The 16029-nt window shown below is 40.8% G+C and overlaps 1 protein-coding gene across 5 annotated transcripts in view; it reads right to left on the bottom strand.

Moving 5' to 3' along the window:
• Nucleotides 1–16029, bottom strand: part of MTA3 (metastasis associated 1 family member 3) — a 163180-nt gene that overhangs the window by 40599 nt on the left and 106552 nt on the right. For all 5 annotated transcript variants that reach the window (XM_082743289.1, XM_082743292.1, XM_082743291.1 and 2 more), the window contains exons 9-10: nt 12055–12243; nt 585–659 (exon numbers count right to left, since the gene is read on the bottom strand). In XM_082743289.1, the coding sequence (XP_082599415.1) occupies nt 585–659; nt 12055–12243 (264 nt within the window). The remainder of the gene's footprint in view (nt 1–584; nt 660–12054; nt 12244–16029) is intronic.

The raw sequence follows: 16029 nt of genomic DNA, 5'->3' as shown, positions 1-16029 counted from the left end.
TCTCTCACTTGCTCACTCTCTCATTCAAATAAAGAAACTCTTTTAAAGATTTTATTTATATGATAGAGAGAGAGAGAGAGACAATGAGAGAGGCAGCACAAGTAAAAACAGTGGGAGGGGAAGAAGCAGGCTTCCTGCTAAGCAGGGAGGCCGTTGCGGGGTTTGATCCTAGGACCCTGGGATCATGACCTGAGCTGAAGGCAGCTTGCTTAACAGACTGAGCCACCCAGGCACCCCTAAATTTCTAATAATCCATAAAAATGACTTGTTCACATCTCAGGTCATTATTCCTGTCGGCTACACTCACAAAGATGGAGCACCAAGATCCTGCAAGGAAAATAACACCTCTCTGGTGGCATCCTTCCCCACTGTCTTTCGAAAAATTTATCGTAATGGTTCTTCTGAAGTAAAGAAAATATTAGGACTAAATTCTTAATATCTTAAGGTCATGAAATCATATCATTTAAAATAGTACAGAAAAGATAAAGCAAATTTAAAATTAAGTATATTGCTAAGAAATATTAAGATATGAACAGAAAGCTCACTTTAATGTGATTGTATTAGTTGCAATATGAAGAAATTACCTGCTGCACGTATCTGTCAGTAGTTTTCCACATGTAATAATATTCAATGATGCTAGTCAATGATTTCCAAGGGAGCTGAAAAAATATTTAACATGATAAAGGAAAACAAGCTACTATAGAAACTTTCTTTTTATCACTTTTTAAAAGTAAGGAGGCAAATATCCACATGGAAGATTCATTCTAGGAGAAGTGTTTGAGAAAACTAAAATTAATTTTTAGCAAAGGGTATCCCAAGCAAGTTATATGCAGTCAGAGACTCTAATACAACAAATTCCATTTCTCACCTCCCATTTTATTAAAGATCATAAACATTATGACTGAAAATATCTCATGACCTACTCAAAAAAATTATTTTTGGGCTGCAGGTGGGATTGAAGTTCAATTTTTAGAAACGATATTTAAATAGGTTAAGCCTAAGTTACTTCACACTTCCAAAAATGCAGCTCCACCTGGCTGTCATTTGGTCTCTGGCGTAACCGTTCTCATCTTTATCAAAACTGCTTTATTTTCACCTACTTTGTTGTAAATGAAATAAAAATCTAAATCCTTGAGAGACAGCGTAGCTGAGTGTGGCTTGTATTTGTGAAGTAGGAAGCTCACCTTTGCCATTTTCCTATGATGACTCAAAACTGGCCAAATGAGCTCCTACCAATGAGACCCACAACCAAGACTATAGTCCACAGACCCTCTGAAAAGGGAAATCTGTCAGTCATCTAAGATGTAAACCCGAACAGATCAAACCTTCAAACAAATGACTATGGACAGTCACACTCCTTAGCTGTGGCGCCAGACCTTATGGAAAGGTGACTCAGTGCTCTTGGGCTTCTAGCGAGCTTGCCCTAATGCACCGTCGGGACTGGAGAGTCAGAACAGTACTTCCACACTGCCCTGAAGCTACGGGTCTGCTTGAAACCCACGGGTACAATATCCACACCACTCTCATCACCTCCACGTTTCACTCACCTGTTTGCTCTGAAGAGAAAACAGATGGAGTTCTAAGAGAAGAAACTATTCTCAGCTTAATGGGGTGGCAACTCCAATAACAGTTCCAAGTGTGGCCTCCCTAAAGGGCCAAATTGCAGCGCCACTGGGGTGTGCGCTACGGCTAAAGCAAGTACTGTTTTCTATGACCCAGTAGGCCAATCTGATGGGGTGGAGAGTGTCTGAGGGATGGAGTTAAGGTGCCCACCGCAAGACCTCATGTGGCAAGACCTCAGGAAAGTCCAGGGCACAGTCCCCCAGGGCTCAAGCAAGCTAAGACTGCTTCATCCCCTAACCATTCTTCTGAGAAGCAGCCCCTGGCGTGCAATTACCTGGAAGGCTGAGAAAAGGAAACCAAGTGACTATGGAACCTGAGCTTCATCATCAGCCGGATTTTATTGAAGCCACGAAGTCCTACTCAGCTGTGCTCGGCACCACCACTCTCTCTAGAAGTACAGGTCTTGAAAAGCACAAGTAACACATTGCAGTGTGTCTACTTCTGTTGCAGGATCTTTCCTCCCTCAACCCTCATGGCTTCACAGGAGTTCCTGAGGACGTGTCAAGTGAGGAGGAAAAAATCCAAATGTGGTGGATGGCTTTGCACGATACACTGGCACTGACCAGAATTCCACTGCTGCAGACTTTCAGCCCCCAGCAGGAGCGGCTCTGAAGCACAGTGAAGAAGGGCGATCCTTGGGAGGGGAGGGCATTAGTCACTTAGTCACTGCAGGGTTTTCTACTTTGAGCTGAAGGCAAGCTGGCCAGAGGAACTAATCCATACCTACTAGCAGACAGTGGTTATCTACCTGTCACAATGATTGGGGACTAGAAAGGAATACAACTAGAGGGTTGGTAACAAAGAGGCTTAAGAAAGAGGTTTGTCGAATGGATACCTCTGAATGGGCCCAAGAGTGAAAATATTTGTGTCTCCATGCTTATCAAAAGTTCCCTCTAGAGAGGAGGTTCTCAATATCAGGAGGAAATATGATTCTCTAGGGCTATCAGCCAGCCCCCTTCCCTACCCAAAATAATGACTGCTCAAAGGACATGTAAACAAAATGGACACAGAGGCAAGCAGACAGAGATTACACATGGGTACCACCACATGGATGTCCTCTCACTGAATCTGATCTGATTACTCCACATGTCCAATCTGCAAAGAACACAGTACATGGCCTTCCAACATGGCACCATTCCTGGTAACATGTCGGGAGCGGTACAGGAGGCCTACTCTAAGAGCCGTAAGGGACTGAATATGATTGGCTGTTCATTTAGGTCCACTCACGCGGGAGGTGCATGAGCACTGCAGTGATTGGCTAGGTGGGCTAAGCTGCCGGTGTATATGTGCTTGAATGTACTTGTAGAGGGGCGGGCCCGCGGGGAGCCCGGCCGGGCCGCCTGGGCCGAGGGGGCCGTAGCCCTGACCATGGCGGCGGCGGCGGGGGCGCCGGGCGCCGAGGCGGCGGCGCGAGGCCCTGGAGGCGGCGGTGGCACCCGAGGGGCGGCGGGAGCTGCGTGCTGTGCTGCGCCAGAGGGGGAAGAAGATAAAAAGAAGCCATTAAAGAAGTTTGCCTCCACGCGTGTCTCCGTGTCGTTCTTGCTGGCGAGAGCGACGGTAACATGTTAGTTACATTGGACTCTCAGCATCCTAAAATAAACAGATATCTTGTTCTTGTTGAATAGATAATTATTCCAAATATGACTTGCCTTTTCGGCCTATAATGCATTGACCAGCAATAACAACCACAGACTTATGAAGGACTTATTCTCACAGAACACTGCTTCTAACCCAGGTCTCAGAACCCTCAGAAAAGAAGGTTTGATTCACCCTACCAGGTTAAGAACAATGGTCACCTAAGGGACGAAGGGGAGAATAGTGGAGGAATTTGATTCTGAATGCCAACGAAGACCTTAGGGTGAGTTCCAGAAACAGAGGAAGGAAGAAGATTAAAGAGGCTATCTATATTTCCTTTCTTGGTTGGTGTAATGATTTTCCTTCAGCAGTCCAATTCCCGTTCTATTTTTACATAAGATCTGTTGATGGTAGTTTTACCTTTATAATTGAATGCAGAAGTTATAAGCAATAAAGACAGGGTTGTGAATAAGACCAGAGGAGGAATAAACATCAACCAGACAAGGAGGCTGTGACATTACATTTGAGGAAATGGTACCACATTTTCTAATGATTCAGGAATAATTACAATTGTTTCAAAGTTGCTATTAGGAAAGGAAGCATGTACAGAAGGCAAGGATGATGCTGAGGAACCAAAGTGGGGGATGATGGCAGATCCTACATACCCACTTCCAATCCACATCAGCTTGCCTTCATTAAAGCTCTAAGGTACATTTCCCCCAGATACCCTGGACCAAAGATGCAGACATATGGATCATGTTTAGGCAAACTGGGAAGATGACATCCGGATAGAGAAGTGAGCAATTTAAGGACGAGGCTGCATGCAGGGAGAATGAACTGTCTGCCAAAAATGATGGTTGAGGGGCACCTGGGTGGCTCAGTCAGTTGAATGTCCGACTCTTGATTTTGGCCCCAGTCATGATCTCAGGGTCCTAGGATCAAGCTCTGCTTGAGGATTCTCTCCCTCTGCCCCTCACCCTGCTCTCTTTCTTAAAATAAATAAGTAAAGAAATCTTTAAAAAAAAAAAAAAAAAAGAATGATAGTTGAAATATGTTCTTCTGGGGCATCTGTGTTGACCTTTCAGTCATCCGTGCTAACATCATGGATGCCAAGCAGCGGAGGGCACAGGTATTTCCACTGTTCCTGGAAGTGAAGTGTCCAACCCTGGTTCTCTAGTCTTCCCAGAGATTCTGTGAGAACCTAATACCATATATTCGTTTCTGCTTCAATTAGATTTAGCGAATTTCATACTTAGCAACTAGGAACCCTGACTAATATAACCAATACATTTATTCTTTATACTAAACTCCCTCTTATCCATAATCAAAAGTGCTCTAGCTTATACAAAGGTTGGAAGTAAAGTGTTCAAAGAACAGGCCTAGACATATGGCATTTACTTTTTACTTATTTAAGTAATCTCCACATACAATGTGGGGCTCGAACTCATGACCCTGAGATCAAGAGTTGCACCTTCTTCTGACTGAGCCAGCCAGGCACCCCAATTTGTGGCACTTATTGACAGAGTCAAGTTGGGGCAGAAATCAGATAAGACTGGTGGTAGGGGCACTATATGTAGTGGAGTTTCCGCTACGATGCTGCTATTGCAGGGTTAGTTAGTTCGTTCGTTCTTGGCTTCAAAAGGCCTGGCTGTGAAGCATCGAAACTTAGATCCCTGGCCCGCCTCGAGGTTCCATTAGCCCACAACATACCCTATAATAAATCTCTCTATCCTTAACTAGCTCACTCAGATGGATTCTGTTGTTTCCAATTATGGCTTTCCAACTTCCTTCAAGTTCACTTTCCTATACTGGAAGGCTACAATGGAAATATTATATTTCTGAGACTCTCTTGTGATTTATTTCTTACAAACAATTGTAGAAGACCTAAATTCAGAAGCGAGTTAAGCAGCATAGAGGGAAGGGTGCACAGGAATCTGTTTAGCTGCAGCAGAGCTAAAAGGCATAAAACTGTTCCAGAGTCATCAGCTCCACTAGAGGCTTCCTAACCCCAAGACCATGGTTAAAGTAGTCCGGTAACAGAGGTTAACCCAGCAGCTTCCCACTTCTGGGTGGGGCAAAGGTAGGCGCTCCCCTGTTGGACCATTTCTGTGGAATGTTCTGATGTCCATCCTGGCGCCTACTTCTCCAACCCTATCAATTATCCAAAATTCTATATTAGATACTAGGTATATATAATATATATAAAACTACAAAAAGCAATTATCCAAAATTAAATCCCATTTTGTTTAAGATAGCTTATGTGATTTTGTGATCTGCAACTGAAGCTTAAATGATTAAAAACAGCTAGGAAATAGCCTTTGCTGAAAGAAGTTTCTATGCCAAGAGACCTGAATACATGAAAGAACAGAGACTTTACTGTTCTGTACTTTGAATTTCTCAGGTTCCTTTGTGTATTTCGGATGCTGCTTTTTAGGATATAAAATCCACAAGAGAATATCATTCCCACCCTACAAATGAGAAAAAAAAAAAAAAAAAAAACAAACAACAAACAGATACTCTATGGACCCACTTCAATTCTTGAGCCCACCACAGAGCTAAAGTTGCAAAACAGTCAACTGAACTGAAAACTCCAAAATCACTCTGAATAAACACTAGACTCAGGAGACTCACGAACTATTTTTACTTTGGAAAAGCACACACACACAAAGATAAATAAAAACAAGGAAGAAAACAACCAAAAATTTACCAAATTACTAAAGGCCAACAGTGAGCTAGGGCAACTGTTTAGCATCTATGGGCGCTCCAGACACCAGGGGGATCCATCCACATTTGCCACGGATCTCCTACCGGTGTTCGTCAGAAAGAACTGGCCCAGAGCAGGAAACCTGAGAAAGGCCCTGCTGGTGGTGAGGGAATTTGAATCTACACAAAGAAATGAAGAAGGGCAGAAATAATAACATTTTTTAAAATAAATAACAATACATAAATAAATATGGGGAAAAAAGATATTTTAAAAAAATCTCTTTAAAAAGATCACTGTCTAAAGGAAAAAATAGCAATAATTCACGGTGAGATTTAGAACATGGGCAGAAGTAAAATGTATGATGAAAAAGGCACAAGAATGGGAGGGAGGAACTAGAAGTATTATCACATGGTTCTTTTTTTCTTTCTTTCTTTCTTTCTCTTTCTTTCTCTCTCTCTCTCTCTTTTTTTTTTTTTTAAGTAAGCTCTTCATCCAACATGGAGCTTGAACTCATGACCCAAAGATCAAGAGTTGCATGCTCTATCAATACTAAGCCAGCCAGGTACCCCAGTCAGATGGTTCTTATAATCTATGTGATTCAATTGGATTTGACTGAAGGTAGATTGTACAACATTAAAGATGCATATTGTAAACCAATAAACAAATAAAAGTTTAATTGGTAAGCCACCAGAAGAGAGAAAACTAGAATAAAAAAAATAATTAAAGGGGCACCTAGGTTGTTCAGTTGGTTAAGCGTCCAGCTCTTGGTTTCAGCTCAGGTCATGATCTGAGGCTCATGAGATCGAGGCCCCCATCCAGCTCCGCGCTCAGCGTGGAGTCTGCTTCAGATTCTTCGCCTCTCCCTCCCACTCTGCCCTTCCCCCTGCTCTCTCTCTCTCTCTAAAGTAAAATAACATCTTTAAAAAAAAATAATTTTGAAAAGGGGGAAAGAACAGAACAATGGGACAAACTGAAAATTAATGGTAAGAGGATTGGTTTTAAATAAAAAATTACATTATTGATGATGATATTGAAGGTAAATAGTCTAACAATCCAAGTAAAAGGTAGAGATTGTTGGACTGGTTTTAAACTATATTTAGTTTACAAAGCCTACTTTGGACATAAATAAGGTACAAATAAAGGGATGGAAAAAAGATATACCATGTAATCAATAAAATAAAACTGGAGTGGTAATATTAACAGGAGAAAAACCAGATATCACCACAAGGAATATTACCATAAAGAGGCATGATGAAAGATAAAAGGGTCAATTCATTAGAAGGTAACAATCCTCAATGTATATAGCCAATAAGACAGCTTCAACATAATTAAAGCAAAAAACCTATATTAACTAAAAAAGAAAAACAGAAAAATTCACAATGATAACTAGAGACTTTTAATACTGCTTTCTCAATAACAGAACAGGTAGACAGAAAATCAGTAAGGTTCCAGAAGACTTGAATAACACCATCAATAAATTTGACCTAAGTAGCATTTATAGAACATTCCACCAAATAGCAAAATACCTCTTCTTTTCAAGAGCACATGGAACATTCACCATAATGGAACATATACTGGGATGAGAATCAATCACATGTCAAAAATGTAAGATTTGATTTTTTTACGAAGTATGTTTTCTGATCACAACAGAATTAAACTAGACTTCAGTAACAAAAGTATATGGGGGAAAAAAATCACAAAACTTACCTCTAAATAACCCATGAGTCAAAAAGTGAATCAGAATGAAAAATGAAAATACTTTGAAGGAACAAAAATGAAAACACTACTTATCAAAATGTGGAGAGAGGCCCCGTAGCACAGGGCCTGCTGAGGTTGAGACAGGAATACTGAAGAAGCCCTCCCACATTCCAGACCCCACATCAAGCCCAGTTAAGAATCTGAAGTCTGTGGGTGTTCAGATCACCTGCTATTCACCCCTTCATGGAGAGATGGACCCGCCCCTCCAAACAGTATCAGATGGCCAGACGTACAACACACAACACTGAAGACAAAAGACTGGAGGGGCTCCTGGGTGGCTCAGTTGATTAAGCCACTGCCTTCGGCTCAGGTCACGATCCCAGAGTCCCAGGATCGAGTCCTGCATCAGCTTCCCAGCTCCATGGGGAGTCTTCTCCTCCCTCTGACCTTCTCCCCTCTCATGCTCACTCTCACTTACCCTCTCAGATAAATAAATAAAATTTCTTTAAAAAAAAAAAGAAAAGAAATTCAAAAGAGAGGAGACTGACAGTGGTTTCTGAGTCACAGCTACTCACACATCCCAGGGGACGATGACACCGTGTAGGGCCACAGTGAGTCACTAGGGGCTGTGAGAGTGAGGTTCTGTGTAACAAGAGGGTGAGGTATGGCCTGGTTCTGAAGAGGGTTCCCATGGGAGGAGGTGACTGGCTTCTCTGAGTAATTCTGTGGGCTGGCAGGGAAGTGAAACCCAAAAGGCTGAAGGAGGGGCGGGGAGATGCTAGTAAAACAGAGATGAGGAGCCTTTCCTGCTGGAGGGCCATCTCCAACAAAAGCAGTGGAACTCACAGTTAAGTTTTTGGGGCCCAGTGAGGCTCATAAATGTCAAGACAGCACATGAAATGTTAGGCCTTCCAATACAGAACAAGCACCAGATCCAAACCTGGCCCAACTACAATCTGATTAATATATTAAAGGATATACTAATATACTTAAGGCTGTCTTAAAAAGATAAGACAGCATAGATGGCTAGATGTGGAATTTAAACAGATTAAAAATATAAAAAATAAAATATAAATGTTAGCAAAATATGCTATCATATTTGAAGAATTCCTTTAGCAAGTGTATCAGTATACTGGACATTGCCAAGAAAAGAATTAGTTGTACTGGAAGATAAATAAATATATAAATCATACACACTAACACAAACAGCAGGTCCCAGCTCTTGGAAACTCACAGAATAATTACAAAGGAAAACACACCCAGGAGCATTGTAGCAGTAAAACTGCTAAAAAAACAAACAAACAAATAAAAAAAACCCAAACAAACAGAAGTAGAGAGAAAATCTTGAGCACAAAGAAACATTTACATACACAAGAACTTCTTGTCCAAAACTACGTAAGCCAGAGAGACCTCTTTAGAATACTGAAAAAGAAGAAAAATGAGTTCCATAAAGAAAGAAAATCATTTTTGTTAAAGAGGACAGTAAGGTGGTTTTGAGAAAAAGCTAAAATCACTATCAGCCAAACACACACTACCAACAAATGATTACATTACAAGGAAGTTTCAACCTTAAAAAGATACTAGGAAAAGACAAAACATGTAAGCCTAAAGCAAGCTGAAGAAAGGAAACAGCAAACATAAAAGCAGAAATCAATGAAAGAAAAAAAATCAATCAAACAAAAAACTGGTTCTTCGCAAAGATCAATAAAACTGACAAACTCCTAGCTGGACTGATGAGGAAAAGAGAAAGAAGAGCTAAATTACCAGTGTCAGGAATGCGAGAGGGGCATCACTACAGCTCCATCCCAAAGACCTTCAAAGGGTAATAGAAGATTATGATCCCCTTTATGACAATAAACTAGACAACTCCAGAACAAATGAACAAGGAGAAGTGGTGAGCAAGATACGGGAGTAGGAGAAACCTGTCTCTGTACCTGACAGCTATGGACAAATGAAAACAGCTCTGGGAGGATGGATATGGGAAGAGTCAAGCAAGCTCCTCTGGCAACACAGTGGGGCAATAAAAGGGTCACTGCAGAGGCAGCTGAGACATCTGGAAATAGCTAAGAACAAAAAAGAAGGGTAAAGGCTATCAGTATAAGCCATGTAGTGGTGCCACTGTGGTCTCCAGTGGCCTGATGTGCAGAGGAGCCCAGCAGCCATTGCCACCAAGGACCTCAAGAGCCCTCAGGACAGCTGCAGAATGCCTGCCACATTCACAGCAGAGGACTCTGCAGCGTTTGTTGGTGTGGACTCCAACAGCCCGCTCTGCAGAGGAAACAGACAGCTTCTGCCACTGAGGTAACCAACAGCCACTGCTGATACTGACCTCGCAAAGAGGCAAACGCTGCTGCGCCCCTCCCACAAGACACTGCTGTGTCCCCATCCCAGGAACAGGGCTGCCAGACCAGACCTCCAAGCCTGTGCACACCTAGGACCCCAGAGCTCTGGCTGCTCCTCACACCCACACTTCAGACTTTGATTCCATGGCCGTTCCACATGTGCTCCAATCTCTGCACGGACACTGCAGGTGAGCCAGCACACCAGACCCCAGAATGCTGTCACTCTGCAAGCCCCCATGCTCCACGCCTGGCTCTGTAGCCGATCCAAGCATGCTCACACCTAATGCTCGCTGCCACAGCAAGGGTACTTCAAAGCCAGGTCCAATGCCAATAGGGATTCCTTTGGCAATTATATATCCCATGGGACAGAAAGAGATCAGGAGGTCCCCAGCAGCCTTTGCCATCAAAGACCCCAACGCCTTCACTGCCACTGCAGACACCTAAAGCACTGGCTGTTGAAGATGCTGGGCCTTCCCAAGAGCTGGCACCATCATACCCTCCCTTCCAGCACCCTTGAACCCACTGCAGGAGGAGGGTCTCTCCCCACTGAAACCAGATGCTAAATTCTGGGAGAGGTAGGCACCTACTCAACCAAATGCACAAACACCAACACAAGGCTACAAGAAAGATGAAAAATACATTCCCAAAGAAACACAGTAATTTTCCAGTAACTGACCCCAAAGGAACGAAAATCTGTGATTTCCTGACAATGATTTCAAAATAAGGGTTTTAAGGAAGCTCAGTGAGCTACAAGAAAATACAGATAGAACTGAAATCGGGAGACAGACTCCAAAATCAAGAAAACAATAAACAAAATAAGACACACAATAGAGAAAGACATCATAAAAACAAGAATTCTAAAGCTGAAGAATACAAGGAATTAAATGAAAAATGCAATACAGAACATCAATAACAGACATGGGCAAGCAGAAAAAAAGAATCTGTGAACTCAAAGACAGGTCATTAGAAATTATCTGGTTAGACTGGAAAAAAAAGAAAAAGAAAAATCAGTAAAAGATATCCAGTTAGCGGAAGGGAGGAAGCAACAAAGGTCAGAGGAGAAATAAAGGAAATATAAACCAGAAAAACAACAGAAAAGATCAATGAACTAAGAGTTGCTTTTCTGGAAAGATAAACAAAACTGACCAACTTTAACTAGACCAAGAAAAAGAGAGGACTGAAATAAATTCCAGAAATGAAAACTGGAGTAGACATTACAACTGATACTGCAAGTATACAAAAGATCCCAAGAGACTGGAATGAACAATTATATACCCACAAATTGGATAATCTAGAAAGAATGATTGCCCTAGAATGCTATCATGGACTTCTCAAATAGAAATTTCCCCATTTCAAAGAGGTTATAAGCTTAATTAAAGAGAACAATTCCATAAACACAAAGACAAAAGGAAGTACATAATAGTAGATAAGATTATCCAGTATTTAAAATCCAGGTTAGATACCACATAGCATTAAGAGGAGTCAGGGAGGGGCGCCTGGGTGGCTCAGTGGTTAAGCCGCTGCCTTCAGCTCAGGTCATGATCCCAGGGTCCTAGGATCGAGCCCCGCATCGGGCTCTCTGCTCAGCAGGGAGCCTGCTTCCTCCTCTCTCTCTCTGCCTGCCTCTCTGCCTACTTACGATCTCTGTCTGTCAAATAAATAAATAAAATCTTTTAAAAAAAAAAAAAAAAAAAAAGAGGAGTCAGGGATTGAAACCTATAAAGCAAATTTTCCTACTTTGCTTGGTATAGGCCGTTTCCAAATTAAAGGTCCACATCAAATTTAGGCTCAACAATTAGTAAGGTAACTAGAAAATTTTAAAAGGTCTAAAGGACAGCAACAAACTAAAAAAGCAGAGCTCAGAAAAATATTTAGCACAAACAGTCAGAAAAGCTATCCATATTTTAACCCTGGAACTCAGAGCTTCCTGACCTTGAGTCTTAAAATTACTTCCCAAAACAAATGTTAACTTCTCCCTCTGTAACACCAGCCTTCATTCTAAGTGGAGCAGATAAAAATTACTAAGTCACGAGCTTGCTAAATGGTTTACTAGATTCCTAATAAAGACAAAATATTCCCACCCCAACATTTTATTTACAATCTTCTACTTACAAAGTCTTGACGTATGTCATTGAAGTCTTTGCCATATTTTTCCAGTGCCTCTTCAAATAAACTAGCTTCAGAGGCTGACCACTCTTCCATTTCATCTCTGCATAACACAGGTCCTCCAAGTGGTACTAAGACACTAATTGCACTGCTCAAATCATAGCTGTGCCTATACAACGTATCCATAGCGTGAAACTAAAGAAAACAAAATAGAAAAGATTGGTCAGAAATGCAAACTTGCTAGGTTATTTATGAACAGAAATACTAAAATACATGATGCACTTAAAATTAACACTAATATATTTAGGTGTTTGTTTTTTAAGTAACAAAATAAAGAAAAATTTAAACCTCAGATGACCTTATATTACCATTTATTGCTTTAAGAAAATGCTGATTTGTACCTTATAAGATGGGTATTTTAAAAAATGCATTCATTTGTTACAGTAACCTGCATGTGAAGAGTCAGAGCCTCTTAAGTAATTACACTGGAAAGCCAGTAAATTTCACCATCTTCTTGGTTACCAAAATCACTTCAGCTACTGCACAGGGTTGGCACAGCCTTCCTTGATAAGGGAAAAAGAGATGATATACCAGAAAGGGGAAGAACAACTCTCAGGTTGGATTAAGAGAATGTCCTAAGAACGAGAGATAGAGAAAACAATGGAATTGAGAATGAGGTGACACAACAAAACTATACATCTATGTTAAGTGAAACAAAAGTACGTATCCATGCAAAAACAGTAACTGGGTTAGAATTTTGTAAGACCAAGAAGAGATGACCAGGCTTGCCTGTATCAGCTAGGCTGCGAGGGTTTCCTATATATTTCAAGAGACAGTGATAGGAAGAGTCATCTGAAAGGAAGACAGATGAATAATATACACCTGGCTTTTTGCAAAAGTACCTTGGGTCTAGCTTACTTAAAAGACATTCTTCTGCCCATTAGAAGCAGTGAATAAACTTAGGTTCCTAAACTTTAAGCTTTGAAAAACTTGAGATGGTTTTTCTACCCGAGAGAAAGATTCATTCATAACATATATGCACACTGGTATGCGCAGCAGGAAAACTGCAAAAGGCGATGATTGGCTCTGCTGTGTCTGGATAAGCATATAGGTGTGGCCCAGATTTGGTTGGCAAGGTGACCAAATCCTTCCCAAGTTAGAACTAGTTCTATTTAAACTTTCTAACACATGAAAGCCAAGTCATGGACCTTGAACACAAAGTATCTTCTGAAATTTTCAGAAAATGGGGATAGCATCACATCTACTGGACAACACAGCTCTTAAAATGTAGCTTGTAAGTGAGTTCCCTATTCATAAAAGAATATAAAACTAGCTCAAATATCATAGTCACCTACTAAAAAGAATCACTGGCTACAGTATGCACTAAAAAGACGTATTTAGGGCTCCTGGGTGACTTCAGTTGGTTAGGGGTCTGCCTCCGGCTCAGGTGATGATCCCAGGGTTCTGGGATTGAGCTGTGCGTCAGGTTCTCTGTTCAGTAGAAAGTCTGCTTCTCTCTCTCCATTTCCCTCTGTCCTTCCCCCGATTCATGCAGGTCTCTCTCTCAAATAAATAAATAAAATCTTAAAAAAAAAAATTTACACTTCATACATTAAGACATTGGAAAGGATCTAGAATAGAAATTTGTTGACAGTACTGAAGACAGGATTTAGGACATACAGACATGTTTAAGGTATGGTAACTAACTGCTTTATCAAGGATTAGCATCTCTCTTAACTAAATCACCAGACTCCACAAAACAAAAGCACGTAGGAATTTCATTATCTATTTCCTAGTTACAATCACAGCTAAGACCACTGTATAGGCTTATTGCTGTATGTATCACAATCATGGAATAATAACTTCAATTTTCAAGAGAATTTCTTCCCACTCTTGTGCAGCAAGGGTTATAAAAATGTTACAATTGATGTTTATTCTTTGCCTGTGCTCTGCAAACTTGAGAATCAACTGAACACTTTTCTAGCTAACCTTCCCACTTGATAGATTCAACAGTTCAAGTACTTACTGTACAATGCTAAACACTTCACATCGTCCCTGAAATTATTGTTTCTAGATAACTGATCTAAGAAAGTGAAAACGGAGTCCAAGAGCATTTAGGGATCCCTTCAATTAGTAATCTATTACTATAAACAATTATTTTTGAAACTAAATTTATGAAGGGGAACAAAACTGAAAAAGATTCAATGGTATTCAAAATCAATAATTACACCAATTAACTGTGCTACTGAGATTCCTCAGGAGGTAGAAGTCATTTTTATAATTAACAGGTGCTCTGAAACCAAAAGTCACAGAATTAAGTGAGTTTTTCTCAGCTGATATTATACCAGCCACTCAAAGCGTGAAAGGATTTTCAGCCTTTTGTTCATGTGAGATGAATGAAAAGGCTTTTCTTACAGGCACTTTTTTAAAATGACAGGCTATTATCTAATAAGGTTTCAAAGAACCAAAGTAATATCATAGCCTTTAAAAGTGATTATGACCAAAAAGTGAAGTGATTCGACTGTTAATTAGATTGTTACAAAGGTTCTTTTCTTTACAGTGTTATAGAACACTGAAGTAATAAGCATTTGCTTTCAGAAGACTAACTCATGCTCTGTCACAAATCAAATGGAAAGAATGGGTCCAACTTACAGCTGACTGGAGGCTCTGAAACCCCCAAAGCCCACTTTTGAAACCCCCAAAGCCCACTTTTGAAACCCAGCCCAGAGGAGAGTGTTGTCGTGATTAGTAGGTGTAGAAAATAAACATCCCATCAGACATATGCACTGTGGAATTCCTAGGGAATAATTTTATTGACACTGATGACCAACTTCATAAAGAAACCAGAGGATCAAATTATGTGCTAGGAGTCCATACGCACTGCATCTTTCTGACACATATAGGTGGCTCCTTTTTTTGTTTGTTTTTTTCAAAAGATTTTATTTATTTATTTGTCAGAGAGAGAGACACAAGCATGCAGAGTGGTTGGCAGAGGCAGAGAGAGAAGCAGGATCCCTGCTGGACAAGGAGTCCAATGCGGGACTCAATCCCAGGACCCTGAGATCATGACCTGAGCCGAAGGCAGTGGCTTAACCAACTAAGCCACCCAGGCTTCTCTAGGTGGCTCCTTCTGAATGAACTTTTATATAGTCCGATCTTATCCTAAAGAGCTATACTGCAAGTAAAACACAGACTGAGACAACATTAAGTGAAGATTCTCAGAAGGAGGCTAAGACATGGGAGTTTGACATATGACTTATGGTTTATCAGTAAGATAGTAAAAAATTTCAAGAGCTACACATGTAAAAGAACACACTGGCTGATTCCATTTATTTATTTTCTTAAGATTTACTTATTTATTTTAGAGAGAGAGTGAGTACATGCACGCGAGTGGGAGGAGGGGCAGAGGGAGAAGGAGAGGGAGAGAATCTCAAGTTGACTCCTCACTGAACACGGAGCCCCACATGAGACTTGATTCCTGGACGCTGAGATCATGACCCAAGCAGAAATCAAGAGTTGGTCGCTTAACTGATCCAGGTGCCCGTGGCTGATTCCATTTAAATGGATTTTGAGAAAAGTAACATTCAGTAGTAAGAGAAGTCAAAATAATGATTACCTCAGATGCAGGGGGTAGGGGGGTGATCACTGAGGAGAGGCACGATAGAACATTTTGGGATTCTGGTAGGGCTCTTTAATCTAGATCTGGGTGGTGATTACATGAATGTATGCACACATAATTTATGAGCTATGCACCTAAGTGTACTTAATACACTTCACTGTATGTATACCTCAATTTAAAGACAAAGAATTTAAAGACTAAATGTAAAAAAAATTGGAAGTCTTCCCTCTTAGATACTTTGCAAAGATACCATGTTTTCAATAGAGATACAGATACACACGACAAGATCCATTCAAATCTAAATTTAAAAAATCATAAGAACTGAGCACAAGCTGTTCTCTCTGCCAAATAGTGGTGAAGGT

The sequence above is a fragment of the Mustela nivalis genome (genome assembly GCF_964662115.1).
Source record: "Mustela nivalis genome assembly, chromosome: 8".
Classification (NCBI taxonomy): domain Eukaryota; kingdom Metazoa; phylum Chordata; class Mammalia; order Carnivora; family Mustelidae; genus Mustela; species Mustela nivalis.
The sequence above is the reverse complement of the archived record's forward strand: the minus strand, read 5'-3'. Positions and strand labels throughout refer to the sequence as shown.